Source organism: Oncorhynchus mykiss, chromosome 28 (assembly GCF_057628025.1).
Source record: "Oncorhynchus mykiss isolate SJ-2025 chromosome 28, ASM5762802v1, whole genome shotgun sequence".
In the NCBI taxonomy this organism is placed as follows: domain Eukaryota; kingdom Metazoa; phylum Chordata; class Actinopteri; order Salmoniformes; family Salmonidae; genus Oncorhynchus; species Oncorhynchus mykiss.
The window spans coordinates 9,691,058-9,710,970 of record NC_143049.1 but is presented as its reverse complement, the minus strand read 5'-3'; the positions used below and the strand labels follow the sequence as shown (position 1 = coordinate 9,710,970).

Genomic DNA, 19,913 nt, shown 5'->3' with positions numbered 1-19,913 from the left:
AAAATGTATGAAATAGTATTTTTCCCTCATCAATCTACACACAATACCCCATAATGACAAAGCGAAAACAGGTTTTTAGACATTTTTGCAATACAGAGTGGCGCAGTAGTCTAAGACACTGCATCTCAGTGCTTGAGGCTTCACTACAGACACCCTGGTTCGAATCCAGGCTGCATCACAACAGGCCATGATCGGGAGTCCCATAGGGTGGCGCACAATTGGCCCAGCGCCGCTTGGGTTTGGCCGGTGTTGACCATCATTGTAAATAAGAAGTTGTTCTTAACTGAACTACCTAGTTAAATAAACATTTAAAAAAATATATATATATATATATATATATATATATATATATATATTTTTTTACATAAGTATTCAGACGCTTTGCTATGTGACTCAAAATTGATCTCAGGTGCATCCTGTTTCCATTGATCATCCTTGAGATGTTTCTACAACTTGATTGGAGTCCACCTGTGGTAAATTCAGTTGATTGGACACGATTTGGAAAGGCACCTGTCTATATAAGATCCCACAGTTGACAGTGTATGTCAGAGCAAAAAAGCAAGCTAAGAGGTCGAAGGAATTGTCCATAGAGCTCCGAGACAGGATTGTGTCGAAGCACAGATCTGGGGAAGGGTACCAAAATATTTCTACAGCATTGAAGGTCCCCAAGAACACAATGGCCTCCATCATTCTTAAATGGAAGAAGCAATCGGGGGAGAATGGCCTTGGTCAGGAAGAATGCAATGGTCACTCTGACAGAGCTCCAGAGTTCCTCTGTGGAGATGGGAGAACCCTCCAGAAGGACAGCAGCACTCCACCAATCAGGCCTTTATGGTGGAGTGGCCAGACGGAAGCTGTGGGGATGTTTTTCGGCGACAGCGACTGGGAGACTAGTCAGGATTGAGCGAAAGATGAACGGAACAAAGTACAGAGAGATCCTTGATGAAAACCTGCTCCAGAGCGCTCAGGACCTCAGACTGATGCGAGGGTTCCCCTTCCAACAGTACAACAACCCCAACACAGCCAAGACAACGCAGCAGTGGCTACGGGACAAGTCTCTGAATGTCTTTGAGTGACCCAGCCAAAGCCCGGACATGAACCTGATCGAACATCTCTGGAGAGACCTGAAAATAGTTGTGCAGCAACGCTCCCCATCCATTTGGGGATAAATTCCCCAAATACAGGTGTGCCAAGCTTGTAGAGTCATACCTAGGCCTCTAGATTGTAATCGCTGACAAAGGTGCTTCAACAAAGTACTGAGTATAGGGTCTAAATACTTATGTAAATGCAATATTTTTGTTTTTTATTTTTGAATACATGAGCAAATCTTTCTAATAACCTGTTTTTGCTTTGTCATCATGGGGATTTGTGTATAGGTGGATGAGGGGGAAAAACAATTTAATCAATTTTAGAATAAGGCTGTAATGTAACAAAATGTGGAAAAAGTCTAGGGGTCTGAATACATTCCGAATGCACTGTATATACTGTACATGTACAATCTACAGCTCTGGGCTACAATGGAGGGCAAGTGGATAAGTACAATGTGTGTGTGTGTGTGTGTGTGTGTGTGTGTGTTGGCCCCCCTCCGTAGGTCTATTTCTTCCTCCCAGAGTATATCAATTTCTCCTTCTACGCTCTGAGGTCTTTGACTAATCTCATAAAAGCTTGCTTGTCATATAAAACACATTGAATGATACAGTTCTCGTTTACACTGCCTTTATTAGCTATGGATGCAAGGCCAGTTAAGAAATCAACCAAGGTTACACGGAAAACACACACAGCAACTTCATTTGACTTTGAGCTGTCTCTGCCGGATATGTGTTTGAACAGTGGATTGATCTCTGTGTGTCTCTGTGTTTTCCTTCGCTCTGAGTTTCAAGGATATTTCAACATCCATATTTACACAAATCACTCTCTGCTTTTTTAGAACTTTCCCTCTCTTGAAAGCTCTATAGATCAAGCCATTTCTTCCTGTGAAAGTTTCTGCCGTTTGATCTCTTCCTCTCTATTCTCTTCTCTCTCTCGTTCTCCCTCTCTCCTCTTGGCAGCCTTCCTAAAGACAGTCTTTCAGAGTGCTTCTCTCGCTCTCGTAGCGTGGAGCGCGATTTTCCCCAGTGTGTCGATCACACAGACAAGGGCACCTGAGTCAGCCATTACAGCTACTGTCAAAGATGCTGTTGTAGATAGCCTTAGCCCTGCAGCTACTGTGGCCAGCTCGCATTCTCCCTCTCGATCGCTCTGACTTTCTCTCGCCTGTGCTCTTTGTCTTAAACTCTTTTATGCTCTCACCCTTGGTGTCCCTCCATTCTCTTTTGTTCTCTCTCTCTCTCGCCCTACCTCTCCCTCCCTTCTTCATCTGAATGCGTGTTAGTTAGTATGCAGTGTAGGACCCCCCCCCCCCCCCCCCGTTGTGTTTTCTGCCTCACATCCTGCCTGTCAGCAAAACCTCTATTCGCTTCCAGCCCTCCACTCAGACGGTGGAGGAGAGAGAGAGAGAGAGAGAGAGAGAGAGAGAGAGAGAGAGAGAGAGAGAGAGAGAGAGAGAGAGAGAGAGAGAGAGAGAGGGGGGGGGGGGGGAGAGACAGAGACAGAGACAGAGAGAGAGACAGAGAGAGAGACAGAGACAGAGACAGAGAGAGAGAGAGAGAGAGAGAGAGAGAGAGAGATGGGGAGGATAATATATGGATGGAGTTCCATGAAGGTGGAACCTCGCTAGCCGAATAACAAATGGGTCTCGAGTGACAGAGTATTATATTAAAAAGTAAATTGATATGCAAATGTGGGGCGTGTGGCTTTTGGAGGACAGGAATAGCCTGTTGTCCTCAGTGGACTGGAACAGAGGAAGGAGTGGAGGAGTGTGTGTGTATGTGTGTGCACCTGCTATGTGTGTGTGTGTAGAGAGAGAGAGAAAAGGGTGTGTGTAGAGAGAGAGAGAGAAGGGTGTGTGTGAGAGAGAGAGAGAAGGGTGTGTGTGTGTGAGAGAGAGAAGGGTGTGTGTGTGTGAGAGAGAGAGAGAGAGAGAGAGAAGGGTGTTTGTGTGAGAGAGCAAGAGAGAAGGGTGTGTGTGAGAAAGAGAGAGAAGGGTGTGTGTGTGAGAGAGAGAGAGAGAGAGAGAGAGAATGGTATGTGTGTGAGAGAGAGAGAGAGAGCGAGAGAATGGTGTGTGTGAGAGAGAGAGAGAAGGGTGTGTGTGTGTGAGGTGAGGTGAGAGAGAGAGAGAGAGAGAGAGAGAGAAGGGTTTGTGTGTGAGAGAGAGAGAGAAAGAGAGAGAGAGAGAGAGAGAAGGGTGTGTGTGTGTGTGAGAGAGAGAGAGAGAAGGGTGTGTGTGAGAGGGAGAGAGAGCGAGAGAGAAGGGTGTGTGTGAGAGGGAGAGAGAGAGAGAAAGAAGGGTGTGTGTGAGAGGGATAAGAGAGAGAGAGAGAGAAGGGTGTGTGTGAGAGAGTGAGATTGGGAGGGAGAGAGAGAGATAACGGAGTATGTGGTTGTTAAATTGGATGGGAACGTACTGGAGCAATGGAGCCTCACTACCTATGGATGACAGATGGAACCAAGATACACAGATATGCAGTGTTAGTACTTATAAATATAAAGTGGTACTGTAGAACAGATGCATAAAGCCGACCCATTTGAACAGACATTCAACCAACCTAAGCTCCTGTCTAGCTCTTGGGTCGGTTTGTGTTGATCTCTAGACTATTCAGGTATTTTGAGTTTTTACAAAACCTTCTGTTTACTGCGTTATAGTGAACTTACCTTTATGTTTTGTTGCTTGTGGGGCACAAAATTCCTCTGGGACCCAACCAATGCTGTGTGTGTGTGTGTGTGTGTGTGTGTGTGTGTGTGTGTGTGTGTGTGTGTGTGTGTGTGTGTGTGTGTGCGTGTGCGCGTTTGTGTGTGTGTGCTCGTGTTCATGTGATTTTAGAGATGTCTTTCAGCGGTAATGAATCATGACACTTCTAACTTGAGAGGCTAGATGAGGCACACTGTAATTACTGTGGAAATGCGTGTGCCCCTCTTAGAGAACCCCATTTACACACACACACACAGGGAATGGGGAAAAATGTCATCAGTGCGCTTGGGTTGTTTGTGCCTTGCCTCAGGTGCACTGCAGTGTGTGTGTTTGTAGGTGGGTGTGTGTTTGTGTAGGTGGGTGTGTGTGTATGTGTATGTGGGTGTGTGTGTGTGTAGGGTGTCTGTGTGTGTGGTGGGTGTGGGGGTGTAGGTGGGTGTAGGTGTGTGTGTGTGTGTAGGTGGGCGTGTGTGTGTGTAGGGTATATGTAGGGTGTGTGTAGGGGGTGTGTGTGTGCAGGGTGTGTGTGTAGGGTGTGTAGGAAGGTGTGTGTGTGTGTATGGGGTGTGTGTGTGTATGGGGTGTGTTTGTGTGTAGGGTGTGTGTGTGTGTGTGTGTGTGTGTGTGTAGGGGGTAAGGGTTAGAGGGCTGTACCCTCATGGGAGTTTTCCATTGCAGTTGGGGCAGAGGTGTGAACTGGTCTCCCCATTCCCCATATGCTCTAGACACTTGCCCCAAGCGGTGGTGTCTCCGTGGCGGTACGTGTTGGGGGGTAATGATCACAGTACCCCCTCTGGCTTGTACCCAGCTGATAAACAGGTGGGACCCACCCCCCTCCCACACACACACACACCCTCCCATACTCCCCTAACGCTTCCTAATTTTACCCCCCAGCCCCCAACCTCGACCTAAGGGACCCCCCCAGCCGAACACATGGCAGAGGGGTGTGTGTGTATTTTGCCCTGTAACCCTCTCTGCCTTAGGCCTCCCCTTCATCCCTCACTCCAGTCCCAGACAGAGACAGTATTCCCTAGAGGGTCCATTGTAGGCTGAGTTATTCCATCCGTTCAGCTGTGTAAAAACCAACATAGAGATTAGGCACCAAATGACTGTCATATTTACTGAGGCTAACAAGCCCCTCAGTATCCCCTTCACCTCTCCTTCCTCTCCCCCTTTTTGCCCTGTGTCTCACTTGTCCATCATTCCTCTTTGCTGGCCAGGGATCTTCAGCGTTCATTCTTTCTTCTCCATCTCTAGTCGGTGACTAGATGTCAAAGTGGTTGATCACAGTTCTTGGAACTGATCCCAAACTAATTACAATCAGAATGGCTTTAAGATGTACTGGGCCCCTGATTAGGATGGAAGAGATGGACAGGGTTTCTTTCCCAGAATGACTTCCCTTCATAAGTCTTCGTAATGAGAGGCGATAGGACAGAGGGAGGAGAGGGGGAATGGAGAGAGGAGAAGAAGAGAAGGGGAAAGTTAGTTTGAAGGAAGAGAGGAGAGGAAATGAAGAAGAGGAAAGGAGAAGGGAGGAGAGGAGACAGGAAATAAACCATTTATATGGCGTTTTAGTACCTGACGATGTGAAAATGGATTTCACTCTTTTATGTTTTGGGCTAAAACCTTCAAGCTGTATTTAAGCGAGCGTTAAATGTAATGGTGTTTTGTGTTAATTGGCTTGTTAAATGTGCTGTTTTCCTACTGAAGTTTTACAGAGCGGAGCAGAGAGAAGCTAACGTTAACCACTCAGCACCCAACCGCTCCTTAACCTCTCGCAAACAGTGGTGCTTTTTAACCAGAGCTAGTTTAACACATCCTCACCGCTGGGTGGATCAATTGATTGGTGGTTGTTATTGATCCAGGTTGTGTGTGTGTGTGTGTGTGTGTGTGTGTGTGTGTGTGTGTGGGTGTGTGTGGTAGCCCATGGAGGTGAACACAGAGGTAGTTAATGAGCACAAAGGTTGTCAGAAGAGTTGAAGGGGTGTATTGCACGGTAATGCATGGACCTATATGCACTTCTACTGAAAGGGGATGACTGAACACTGGAGGGTACACACACACACACACACACACACACACACTTACGAACACCCTCAGGCTACTACGCACACCAGAGAAAAGGACAGAGAGGGAAGCAGAGGAAGGGAGAGAGAGAAGGGGGGAGGAGAAAGAGAGTGAAGGACTACTGCTTTCACACCCCCAGGCTCCTGCATACAGAGACCAGCGAGAGAGAGGGAGGTGGGGGGGGGGGGGGGGGGGAACTGTTTCTATACTTTCAATATGCCCTCGGCTGTTCAATATGTATCATGGGAGTTTCACAAACTGGAAATAAAAGTAAGCTCTCACATACACACACATGCACGCAAACACACACACACACACACTAACCTTGATGTCATTAACCTGTTGGTGTGGTTTGTTCCTCAGACACTGTGGATACATCAAAGCCAAACAGGACCCTGATGAAGAGAAGATGCATTTTCAACATGGACGAGGTACACACACACACACACACACTCACACTCAGTAGACGTTGAAGTTCATGTCCATTGAAACCTTTCGTAATGGGGTTGTTTGTGATGTTGCTACTTGTTATGAAGAAGCGTTATTGTGTTTCGTGAATGGCCGGCGTGTTTGCTGTGCCACGCATCACACACACACACACACACACACACACACACACACAGAGTACACTCTTTTCGATATGTCACAGGCTATTTTCACATGTACATAAACAAGAAAGTGATTCAGGCGATTGCAATTCATGATAGGCCCCTCTTTCACTCTCCGTAGGAAAAACAGGAGATATGCTTCACCCCTTTTCAGCTTTTCAGCTTAAACAATGAGAACATACAGAAGCACTTGAGATTCTTACCAGGAGTCACTCCGTCACGTCCGTAGGAATGTGCTCAGGCTGCTTCTCGGAAAGTGAATGTCTTGTATGAAGTGAGCAGAATTGACATTCATTCTCTGGTGTTGCTGTAAGGACGTATAACAAAACACGCGGGAGACGTGTTCCATCCGAGAGAGCAATATTGAATATGTGATATTCAACTCTCAAGGATCCAGGAGCCATTTACATAACTTTAATTACGTTGGAGTTGAGCTCATTTTTATGTCGCACTGTCGTTCACTGCCTGCTTTCTGCAAGGAAGGTTATTGACGTCTCTCTATGTTTCTCTCCTCTCTTCTTTCGCCCATCTCTCTCGCTCTCTCTCTGTTTCTCTCCCCCATATTTCCCCTCTCTCCTCCGTCCCCCGCCTCTCTCGCTCTCTCTCTGTTTCTCTCCCCCATATTTCCCCTCTCTCCTCCCTCCCCCGCCTCTCTCTATCTCTCTCCAGTCAAACTCCCTGGCAGTAAGACCTATATTCATCCACACACTTATGAGGACCCTAACCAGGCAGTCAGAGACTTTGCCAAAGAGATTGATGCTTCCAGCATCCGCATCGAGAGAGTCATCGGAGCGGGTGAGTCATCCCTGGTTGCTGTTCAAACTACAAAAACATGACTTTGCAAATGTGATAAAAGTGGCCATTACATTGATGCCTGTGGAATCCCAGTGGTGCAGTCAAGAGAAATCTGATTGTTAATTCTGCAGACACTTTGTTTAAAGTATGTGTGTTGTAGGTGAGTGTGGGGGAGTGTGTAGTTACTTATACTGTGTGTTGTAGGTGAGTTTGGGGGAGTGTGTAGTTATTTATACTGTGTGTTGTAGGTGAGTTTGGGGAAGTGTGTAGTTATTTATACTGTGTGTGTTGTAGGTGAGTGTGGGGAAGTGTGTAGTTATTTATACTGTGTATATTGTAGGTGAGTGTGGGGAAGTGTGTAGTTATTTATACTGTGTGTGTTGTTGGTGAGTGTGGGGAAGTGTGTAGTTATTTATACTGTGTATATTGTAGGTGAGTGTGGGGAAGTGTGTAGTTATTTATACTGTGTGTTGTAGGTGAGTGTGGGGGAGTGTGTAGTTATTTATACTGTGTGTGTTGTAAGTGAGTGTGGGGAAGTGTGTAGTTATTTATACTGTGTGTGTTGTAGGTGAGTGTGGGGAAGTGTGTAGTTATTTATACTGTGTGTGTGTTGTAGGTGAGTGTGGGGAAGTGTGTTGTTATTTATACTGTGTGTTGTAGGTGAGTTTGGGGAAGTGTGTAGTTATTAATACTGTGTGTGTTGTAGGTGAGTTTGGGGAAGTGTATAGTTATTTATACTGTGTATATTGTAGGTGAGTGTGGGGAAGTGTGTAGTTATTTATACTGTGTGTGTTGTAGGTGAGTGTGGGGAAGTGTGTTGTTATTTATACTGTGTGTGTTGTAGGTGAGTTTGGGGAAGTGTGTAGTTATTTATACTGTGTGTGTTGTAGGTGAGTGTGGGGGAGGGTGTAGTTATTTATAATGTGTGTGTTGTAGGTGAGTGTGGGGGAGTGTGTAGTTATTTATACTGTGTGTTGTAGGTGAGTTTGGCGAAGTGTGTAGTTATTTATACTGTGTGTTGTAGGTGAGTGTGGGGAGTGTGTAGTTATTTATACTGTGTGTGTTGTAAGTGAGTGTGGGGAAGTGTGTAGTTATTTATACTGTGTGTGTTGTAGGTGAGTGTGGGGGAGGGTGTAGTTATTTATACTGTGTGTTGTAGGTGAGTTTGGGTAAGTGTGTAGTTATTAATACTGTGTGTGTTGTAGGTGAGTTTGGGGAAGTGTGTAGTTATTTATACTGTGTGTACTGTAGGTGAGTTTGGGGAAGTGTGTTGTTATTTATACTGTGTGTGTTGTAGGTGAGTTTGGGGAAGTGTGTAGTTATTTATACTGTGTGTGTTGTAGGTGAGTGTGGGGGAGGGTGTAGTTATTTATAATGTGTGTGTTGTAGGTGAGTGTGGGGGAGTGTGTAGTTATTTATACTGTGTGTTGTAGGTGAGTTTGGCGAAGTGTGTAGTTATTTATACTGTGTGTTGTAGGTGAGTGTGGGGGAGTGTGTAGTTATTTATACTGTGTGTGTTGTAAGTGAGTGTGGGGAAGTGTGTAGTTATTTATACTGTGTGTGTTGTAGGTGAGTGTGGGGAAGTGTGTAGTTATTTATACTGTGTGTGTGTGTTGTAGGTGAGTGTGGGGAAGTGTGTAGTTATTTATACTGTGTGTGTGTTGTAGGTGAGTGTGGGGAAGTGTGTAGTTATTTATACTGTGTGTGTTGTAGGTGAGTGTGGGGAAGTGTGTAGTTATTTATACTGTGTATATTGTAGGTGGGTTTGGGGAAGTGTGTTGTTATTTATACTGTGTGTTGTAGGTGAGTTTGGGGAAATGTGTAGTTATTTATACTGTGTGTGTTGTTGGTGAGTGTGGGGAAATGTGTAGTTATTTATACTGTGTGTGTTGTAGGTGAGTGTGGGGAAGTGTGTTGTTATTTATACTGTGTGTTGTAGGTGAGTTTGGGGAAATGTGTAGTTATTTATACTGTGTGTGTGTTGTTGGTGAGTGTGGGGAAGTGTATAGTTATTTATACTGTGTGTGTGTGTGTGTTGTTGGTGAGTGTGGGGAAGTGTGTAGTTATTTATACTGTGTGTGTTGTTGGTGAGTGTGGGGAGGTGTGTAGTTATTTATACTCTGTATGTTGTAGGTGAGTTTGGGGAAGTGTGTAGTTATTTATGCTGTGTGTCTGTGTTGTAGGTGAGTTTGGGGAAGTGTGTAGTTATTTATACTGTGTGTGTTGTAGGTGAGTGTGGGGAAGTGTGTAGTTATTTATACTGTGTGTGTTGTAGGTGAGTGTGGGGAAGTGTGTAGTTATTTATACTGTGTGTGTTGTAGGTGAGTGTGGGGAAGTGTGTAGTTATTTATACTGTGTGTGTGTGTGTTGTTGGTGAGTGTGGGGAAGTGTGTAGTTATTTATACTGTGTGTGTTGTAGGTGAGTTTGAGGAAGTGTATAGTTATTTATACTGTGTGTCTGTGTTGTAGGTGAGTTTGGGGAAGTGTGTAGTTATTTATACTGTGTGTGTTGTAGGTGAGTGTGGGGAAGTGTGTAGTTATTTATACTGTGTGTGTTGTAGGTGAGTGTGGGGAAGTGTGTAGTTATTTATGCTGTGTCTGTGTGTGTTGTAGGTGAGTTTGGGGAAGTGTATAGTTATTTATACTGTGTGTCTGTGTTGTAGGTGAGTTTGGGGAAGTGTGTAGTTATTTATACTGTGTGTGTTGTAGGTGAGTGTGGGGAAGTGTGTAGTTATTTATACTGTGTGTGTTGTAGGTGAGTGTGGGGAAGTGTGTAGTTATTTATACTGTGTGTGTTGTAGGTGAGTGTGGGGAAGTGTGTAGTTATTTATACTGTGTGTGTGTGTGTTGTTGGTGAGTGTGGGGAAGTGTGTAGTTATTTATACTGTGTGTGTTGTAGGTGAGTTTGAGGAAGTGTGTAGTTATTTATACTGTGTGTGTTGTTGGTGAGTGTGGGGAAGTGTGTAGTTATTTATACTGTGTGTGTTGTAGGTGAGTGTGGGGAAGTGTGTAGTTATTTATACTGTGTGTGTTGTTGGTGAGTGTGGGGAAGTGTGTAGTTATTTATACTGTGTGTGTTGTAGGTGAGTGTGGGGAAGTGTGTAGTTATTTATACTGTGTATATTGTAGGTGAGTTTGGGGAAGTGTGTAGTTATTTATACTGTGTGTGTTGTAAGTGAGTGTGGGGGAGTGTGTAGTTATTTATACTGTGTGTGTTGTAGGTGAGTGTGGGGAAGTGTGTAGTTATTTATACTGTGTGTGTTGTGGGTGAGTGTGGGGAAGTGTGTAGTTATTTATACTGTGTGTGTTGTAGGTGAGTGTGGGGAAGTGTGTAGTTATTTATACTGTGTGTTGTAGGTGAGTTTGGGGAAATGTGTAGTTATTTATACTGTGTGTGTTGTAGGTGAGTGTGGGGAAGTGTGTAGTTATTTATACTGTGTGTGTGTTGTTGGTGAGTGGGGAAGTGTGTAGTTATTTATACTGTGTGTTGTAGGTGAGTTTGGGGAAGTGTGTAGTTATTTATACTGTGTGTGTGTGTTGTAGGTGAGTGTGGGGAAGTGTGTAGTTATTTATACTGTGTGTGTGTGTGTTGTTGGTGAGTGTGGGGAAGTGTGTAGTTATTTATACTGTGTGTTGTAGGTGAGTTTGGGGAAGTGTGTAGTTATTTATACTGTGTGTGTTGTAGGTGAGTGTGGGGAAGTGTGTAGTTATTTATACTGTGTGTGTTGTTGGTGAGTGTGGGGAGGTGTGTAGTTATTTATACTCTGTATGTTGTAGGTGAGTTTGGGGAAGTGTGTAGTTATTTATGCTGTGTCTGTGTGTGTTGTAGGTGAGTTTGGGGAAGTGTATAGTTATTTATACTGTGTGTCTGTGTTGTAGGTGAGTTTGGGGAAGTGTGTAGTTATTTATACTGTGTGTGTTGTAGGTGAGTGTGGGGAAGTGTGTAGTTATTTATACTGTGTGTGTTGTAGGTGAGTGTGGGGAAGTGTGTAGTTATTTATACTGTGTGTGTTGTAGGTGAGTGTGGGGAAGTGTGTAGTTATTTATACTGTGTGTGTGTGTGTTGTTGGTGAGTGTGGGGAAGTGTGTAGTTATTTATACTGTGTGTGTTGTAGGTGAGTTTGAGGAAGTGTGTAGTTATTTATACTGTGTGTGTTGTTGGTGAGTGTGGGGAAGTGTGTAGTTATTTATACTGTGTGTGTTGTAGGTGAGTGTGGGGAAGTGTGTAGTTATTTATACTGTGTGTGTTGTTGGTGAGTGTGGGGAAGTGTGTAGTTATTTATACTGTGTGTGTTGTAGGTGAGTGTGGGGAAGTGTGTAGTTATTTATACTGTGTATATTGTAGGTGAGTTTGGGGAAGTGTGTAGTTATTTATACTGTGTGTGTTGTAAGTGAGTGTGGGGGAGTGTGTAGTTATTTATACTGTGTGTGTTGTAGGTGAGTGTGGGGAAGTGTGTAGTTATTTATACTGTGTGTGTTGTTGGTGAGTGTGGGGAAGTGTGTAGTTATTTATACTGTGTGTGTTGTAGGTGAGTGTGGGGAAGTGTGTAGTTATTTATACTGTGTGTTGTAGGTGAGTTTGGGGAAATGTGTAGTTATTTATACTGTGTGTGTTGTAGGTGAGTGTGGGGAAGTGTGTAGTTATTTATACTGTGTGTGTGTTGTTGGTGAGTGGGGAAGTGTGTAGTTATTTATACTGTGTGTTGTAGGTGAGTTTGGGGAAGTGTGTAGTTATTTATACTGTGTGTGTGTGTTGTAGGTGAGTGTGGGGAAGTGTGTAGTTATTTATACTGTGTGTGTGTGTGTTGTTGGTGAGTGTGGGGAAGTGTGTAGTTATTTATACTGTGTGTTGTAGGTGAGTTTGGGGAAGTGTGTAGTTATTTATACTGTGTGTGTTGTAGGTGAGTGTGGGGAAGTGTGTAGTTATTTATACTGTGTGTGTTGTTGGTGAGTGTGGGGAAGTGTGTAGTTATTTATACTGTGTATACTGTTGGTGAGTTTGGGGAAGTGTATAGTTATTTATACTGTGTATATTGTAGGTGAGTTTGGGGAAGTGTGTAGTTATTTATACTGTGTGTGTTGTTGGTGAGTGTGGGGAAGTGTGTAGTTATTTATACTGTGTGTGTTGTAGGTGAGTGTGGGGAAGTGTGTAGTTATTTATACTGTGTGTGTTGTTGGTGAGTGTGGGGAAGTGTGTAGTTATTTATACTGTGTGTGTTGTAGGTGAGTGTGGGGAAGTGTGTAGTTATTTATACTGTGTATATTGTAGGTGAGTTTGGGGAAGTGTGTAGTTATTTATACTGTGTGTGTTGTAAGTGAGTGTGGGGGAGTGTGTAGTTATTTATACTGTGTGTGTTGTAGGTGAGTGTGGGGAAGTGTGTAGTTATTTATACTGTGTGTGTTGTTGGTGAGTGTGGGGAAGTGTGTAGTTATTTATACTGTGTGTGTTGTAGGTGAGTGTGGGGAAGTGTGTAGTTATTTATACTGTGTGTTGTAGGTGAGTTTGGGGAAATGTGTAGTTATTTATACTGTGTGTGTTGTAGGTGAGTGTGGGGAAGTGTGTAGTTATTTATACTGTGTGTGTGTTGTTGGTGAGTGGGGAAGTGTGTAGTTATTTATACTGTGTGTTGTAGGTGAGTTTGGGGAAGTGTGTAGTTATTTATACTGTGTGTGTGTGTTGTAGGTGAGTGTGGGGAAGTGTGTAGTTATTTATACTGTGTGTGTGTGTGTTGTTGGTGAGTGTGGGGAAGTGTGTAGTTATTTATACTGTGTGTTGTAGGTGAGTTTGGGGAAGTGTGTAGTTATTTATACTGTGTGTGTTGTAGGTGAGTGTGGGGAAGTGTGTAGTTATTTATACTGTGTGTGTTGTTGGTGAGTGTGGGGAAGTGTGTAGTTATTTATACTGTGTATACTGTTGGTGAGTTTGGGGAAGTGTATAGTTATTTATACTGTGTATATTGTAGGTGAGTTTGGGGAAGTGTGTAGTTATTTATACTGTGTGTGTTGTTGGTGAGTGTGGGGAAGTGTGTAGTTATTTATACTGTGTGTGTTGTAGGTGAGTGTGGGGAAGTGTGTAGTTATTTATACTGTGTGTGTTGTACGTGAGTGTGGGGAAATGTGTAGTTATTTATACTGTGTGTGTGTGTGTGTTGTTGGTGAGTGTGGGGAAGTGTGTAGTTATTTATACTGTGTATACTGTAGGTGAGTTTGGGGAAGTGTATAGTTATTTATACTGTGTATATTGTAGGTGAGTTTGGGGAAGTGTGTAGTTATTTATACTGTGTGTGTTGTTGGTGAGTTTGGGGAAGTGTGTAGTTATTTATACTGTGTGTGTTGTTGGTGAGTTTGGGGAAGTGTGTAGTTATTTATACTGTGTGTCTCTGTTGCAGGTGAGTTTGCGGAAGTGTGTAGTTATTTATACTGTGTATGTTGTAGGTGAGTTTGGGGAAGTGTGTAGTTATTTATGCTGTGTGTCTGTGTTGTAAGTGAGTTTGTGGAAGTGTGTAGTTATTTATACTGTGTGTGTGTGTGTGTTTTAGGTGAGTTTGGGGAAGTGTGTAGTTATTTATGCTGTGTGTCTGTGTTGTAGGTGAGTTTGGGGAGGTGTGTAGTGGCCGTCTGCGTCTCCAGGGAAAGAGGGAGATCTACGTGGCCATAAAGAGTCTGAAGGCAGGATACTCTGACAAACAGAGGCGGGACTTCCTCTCTGAAGCCAGCATCATGGGACAGTTCGACCACCCAAACATCATCAGACTGGAGGGCGTGGTCACACGATGTGAGTGATTGACGGCTACTTTAACAAATCCGAGCAGAGATTTCCCATCGCCGTATATATTTCACCTGTTCCATCCCTTCAGATCTGCAAACCGTGTGGTTAAATGTTTGTTTTGGATCATGAATTGTGTGCGAATATGTTTGTGTGTCACGTACCTGTGTGTGAGTGAGACAGCAGAGCGGTTCTGTTCATGAGAATCAGACTCGACCTTGGATCAGATAAAGGCTCCAGTTACCATGGCAGCCCGTGCTTTTGCCGTGTCTGTTTGTGAGTGTGTGTATACGTGTGTAGAAGGGGCACGTGTTTACTTGTGTTTGTTATTACATTAGCGAGAGTGTGTTTGGATGTGACAGGTGATACAGAAATACAGAGACAGGGTTGAACAAGCCCCATAACAGATCCTTATCTCTCTCTCTCTCTCTCCCATCTCTCTCTCTCTGTCTCTCTCTCTCTCGCTCTCTCGCTCTCCCTTTCTCTCTCTCTCTCTCTCTCTCTCTCTCTCTCTCTCTCTCTCTCTCTCTCTCTCCATTAGAGCACATCAGTTTCATTATTACTCTCTTCCATTCGTTTTTGTTCGTTTGTTTCTAATTTCTCATAATTTTCTCTCCATCTTCCGAAGACATACAATACCAACACATTAGGCAGCATATTAAGAACACCAGCTCGCTTGTTGTCAAATCGTGCACTATCATTTCCAAACACTTATCTCAGCACAGTATTTATTTTACAATGCATCGGTTACGTAAGAGTGTATCTTGTATCTGCACTGACATGCTGAGCCTGTAGTACCTAATAGTAACCTAGAAATATACATGAATGTCACCGAATAGAAATGCCTGTCTGCTATTACAATGTTGCTCTAGATTTTTTGATGGAGAGAAACAGAGAGAGGGAATCAGAGCGAGAGACAGTCAGACCGAAAGATAGAGAGACAGAAAGATAAACACTAATTCCCCCCCCCATCACTCCGGCGTCATAGTCAGTATTCAAAAACAGCCCCACCGCACGCCACTGTTCAGTGGCACCTAGGTCACGCAACTAAAGAACAAATGCATATGCATGACCCACATCATGAATATTAATATTTCACAGAGTTAATTGGATGTGTTTTTTAGCTTCATGAATATTCAGCAACGTGCATATCAATGCTGAAATTCCCTCTGAATTTCTTATTAATTTGTATTTCCTCTTTTCTTTGCACTCTCCCTCCCTCTCCTCTCTCTCTCTCGCTCTCTCTCCCCCTCTCTCGCTCCTCTCTCTCTCATATGGTAATATGAGATGGTAATTTTGACCTTTGCTTGGCTGGGTTGGAGCGGTTTGTAGAACTATTAGCAGAGTAAATCAGATTTGCTTTTCATTTCCACAGGCACATGTTGGTAATTGCTGCTCTTTCCTCTCAGAAGTAACATTTTAATGCATTGTGAAACATAAGCTGAGCACACACACACACACACTCACTAAGCACACACCTGTGCACACACACACACACACACACACACACACACACACACACACACACACACACACACACACACACACACACACACACACACACACAAATATACACGTACACACAATGGAAATACCAAAGTTCATTTGGCGGATATAGCATGGAGAATCCTTTTTAATGAATATAATTCATTGCCTTTCGTGGAGGAATAGAGTAAGTGTGTGCCTGGAATGTGAACATGTATGTGTGTCTTTAGAGACGATTTAGAAAACCATGGAAACACAGATATAGTACGACAGCTGAGCAGCGACTTCACCGGTCACAGCCCAGGGTGTGAGTGCGTGGGGGGGTTAGAGGTGAGAGAGGCGGGTCGATATAACTCCTCCAGCCCTTCAGACAGTCCCAGCTGGTCCCTTCACACCTCATGCACTCTAATCATCACCGCCGACCGCTCAAATGGTGCTCAGGGGCGTGTGCCGCGTGTTTTTCTGCGTGTGTACCTCCAGGCCAGCGCGTGTGACTCTCTCTCTCTCTCTCTCTCTCTCTCTCTCTCTGTCTCTGTCCATTTCAGTCCATGTGAGTTTTCTATAACAGGCCATATTAGTTCATGCATTTTGCATTCATGGAGTACATACTTGGTCCTTTGTGTGTGGTTATGAGTGAGGGTGTGTGTGTGTGTGTGTCCCTGTGTGTATGAAAGTGTGTGTGTTCTCATTATACCCACTTTAAACCCCAAGAGCCTTCCATCCCGCTGTCCTGCTATTCTAATAACACCCTGCCTGTCTCTCTCTGATTGCTGCCATTGTTATGCAAATGGTAATGCTGCTCACACAGACGACGAGGAGAGGAAAGTAGACCTTTTTATTTCCTCCGTCTCTCCGCGCATCGGGGGGGGGGGGGGGGGAGTGCCGCGTGCGCTCTCCCTATCTCTCTCCCTCCGTCCTTTTATCTCCCTCCCATCCCTCCAGTTATCTCTTTATCCTCCCCTTTTATGCGCCTCACACAATCGCTCTGGGCAATCAGCTCATCTGGAAAAGCATCAATTACGCGCACCTCGTCATTTCATCTGCTCACTATCCATCTAATGCATTGTCTCTCAGCACTTGGGTGAGGGCTGCTCCGATCTCTCCCCTAATCTGTTATCCTCTGTTTAGGGAAAGTAGTTATTCGTTTTGGAGGCTCTCTTTTGTGTGAGGGGACAATGTGAGTTTAAACACTCTTTTGTGTGGTGAATTTTATTGGAGATTTGATGTGTTCCCCTCGCTCTCTTTATGCCCCTCCAGCCATACAACAAGAGAGATCCACACCCTGTTAAATATATTATGTGTCGTTTAGTTAAAAACACCCTTCATCTTAATCTAGACCCAGTTACCATCTCCTGTTTAACATTCCCTATGTTTCTGAAGCTGGAACACACACAGTAAATAGAGGAGCTTGGTGGCGTGTGAGGTTCAGAGAGGCAATAAGAGGCCAGGTCTCTCGTTAAAAGCATGCGTTAATGAAGAGCTGTTAAAACATAAAACTCCTGGATCCATTTTACACTCTGCTGCTCTCACACCTGGCAGAAGATCAATAGGCAATCTGCAAGCCTGCTCACCGCCCTACTGCAAATGAACTAGCTCTGGAGCACTGAGCATCACACACAGATACACACTCTTAAAGGGATACTTTGGGATTTTGGCAATGAGGCCCTTCCTCTACTTCCCCAGAGTCAGGTGAACTCGTGGATACCATTTTTGGTTCTCTGCGTGCAGTTTGAAGGAAATTGCTAACTGGCGTTAGCACAAGTTGCTTACTAGCGTTAGCACAAGTTGCTTACTAGCGTTAGCATAATGACTGGAAGTCTATGGTATCTGCTCGCATGCTAGCAGATAGCTGTAGACATCCCGTCATTACGCTAACACTAGTTAGCGTTGGCTCGCGAAACAACCTCTAACTTCCCTCATACTGGACACAGTGACGTAAAACGGAGTGTACAAAACAAGCTCTCTCCATGACATAGACTGACCAGGTGAACCAAGGTGAAAGCTATGACCCCTTGTCGATGTCGACTGTTAAATCCACTTCAATCAGTGTAGATGAAGGGGAGGAGACAGGTTAAAGAAGGATTTTTTTAGCCTTGAGACAATTAGAGACATGGATTGTGTATGTTTGCCATGCAGAGGGTGAACTGGCAAGACGGAGGATTTTAAGTGCCTTTGAACAGGGTACCATGAAATGCTTACTTACAAGCCCTTAACCAACAGTAAAGGTCAAGAAGAGTTAAGAAAACATTTACCAAGTAGACTAAAGTAAAAAATAATAAAAAGTAACGCAATAGCATAACAATAATGAGGTTATTTACAGGGGTACCTGTACTGAGTCAGTGTGCGGGGGTACAGGTTAGTTGAGGTCATTTGTACATGTAGGCAAGGGTGAAGTGGCTAAAACTGTGGGGAGCATTGGAGTCAACATGGGCCAGCATCTGTGTGGAATGCTTTCGACACCTTGTAAGGTCGCCGCCCCGACAATTTGAGGCTGTTCTGTGGACAAAAGGGGTTGTGACTCAATATTAGGAAGGTGTTCCTAGTGTTTTGTACACTTAGTGTATGCACTGTATTCTACTCTAGGCTCATCCTATATAACTACTGTATGCACGGTATACACCTGTTCTATTCATATACTGTCCATAATGTCTGCACACCATCATATACATATATATATTTATATATTTATATTCCGGACTCTGACATGGCTCTTTCTGATATTTCTTAAGGTTATGGTTATTTTATTTTGTTGATTTTTTTTTGTGTGTATTGCTTTGTATTGTCAGGTATTACTGCACTGTTGGAGCTAGAAACGTAAGCATTAAGGTGCTCCTGCGATGACGTCTGCATTAACACTCCTTCCGTTGGCTTCCTTTTAAACGCTTTCATCAAATCACACATGTAAGATACTCAATTAAAGCTACACTCGTTGTGAATCCAGCCAACGTGTCAGATTTTAAAAAGGCTTTTGGGCGAAAGCACAAGAAGCTATTATCTGATGGTAGCACAGCAGTAAACAAAGAGAGTAGCGTATTTCAACCCTGCAGGCGCCACACAAAACGCAGGAATAAAATATAAAACATGCCTTACCTTTGACGAGCTTCTTCTGTTGGCACTCCAATATGTCCCATAAACATCACAATTGGTCCTTTTGTTCGAATAATTCCGTCCATTTATTTGGCGCGTTTGATCCAGAAAGAAAACAGCTTCCAAATTGCGCAACGTCACTACAAAATATTTCAAAAGTTGCCTGTAAACTTTGCCAAAACATTTCAAACTGCCTTTGTAATACCTAAAGTTGTATTACAAAGGTAGTTTGAAATGTTTTGTATTGTATTTTTGTATTTTTTTATGTATTTTTAACAGTTAATAATCGATCAAATTGAAAACGGGTCTATCTGTTTTCAATAGAGGACGAGAGGAAACTAACGCTACATTTCAAGTCTTGTGCAACTCTCAACAGTGTTACCCATTTCCTAGATGGCCGTACTTCTTCATTGCACAAAGGAATAACCTCAACCGAATTCCAAAGACTGGTGACATCCAGTGGAAGCGGTAGGAACTGAAAACAGTGCCTAAGAAATATCGTTTCCCAATGAGAACTCACTGAACAGACAGACCTCAATTTTTTAAATTCTGAACGGTTAGTCCTCTGGGTTTTGCCTGCTACATAAGTTCTGTTATACTCACAGACATGATTCAAACAGTTTTAGAAACTTCAGAGTGTTTTCTATCCAAATATACTAATACTATATCTTATATTCTTGGCATGAGTAGCAGGAAGTTGATATTCGGCACGCTTTTTATCCAAAAGTGAAAATGCTGCCCCCTATACCTTAAGTTAACCTGTCTCCCCCCCTTCATCTACACTGATTGAAGTGGATTCAATAAGGGATCATAGCTTTCAGCTGGATTCACCTGGTCAGTGTGTGTCATGGAAAGAGCAGGTGTTCTTAATGTTTTTTACAGTCATTATGAGCTAGAAGCTACACACAACTCATCTAAAACCAAGTTCGCTCTGTGGGCTTGAAGTGACTCTCTGCACTTGTTTATCCTAATGAATGTCACTTTATTAATGAATGTCTATGCCGGGCTGAATTGAATGTGTTTCTGTAGGATATTAAGCACAGGGCTTTATTTGTTAACACAACAGAGGCATTGAGCTAATGGGAGAGAGGCTAAATGTGGCAACCTGACCCTGTGCGTATGCGTACGCGGAACGTACACGTACATATGCGCGCGTGTCCAGCATGTGACTCCGTCTCCGAGCCGTGGTCAACGGGGTCTATTGTCTGGGAGCAGAGCAACAGAGGGAGGGAGAGATAAACAGATAGATGGACAGAGGGGTGTGTGTGTGTGTGTGTGTGTGTGTGTGTGTGTGTGTGTGTGTGTGTGTGTGTGT

At 43.7% G+C, this 19,913-nt stretch overlaps 1 protein-coding gene across 2 annotated transcripts in view; it reads left to right on the top strand.

Annotated features, from left to right (window-relative positions):
• epha4b (eph receptor A4b) overlaps positions 1-19,913 on the top strand; it is a 132,843-nt gene that overhangs the window by 97,624 nt on the left and 15,306 nt on the right. For both annotated transcript variants that reach the window (XM_036966037.2, XM_036966038.2), the window contains exons 11-13: positions 6,221-6,288; positions 7,135-7,260; positions 13,850-14,035. In XM_036966037.2, coding sequence (XP_036821932.1) covers positions 6,221-6,288; positions 7,135-7,260; positions 13,850-14,035 — 380 coding nt within the window. The remainder of the gene's footprint in view (positions 1-6,220; positions 6,289-7,134; positions 7,261-13,849; positions 14,036-19,913) is intronic.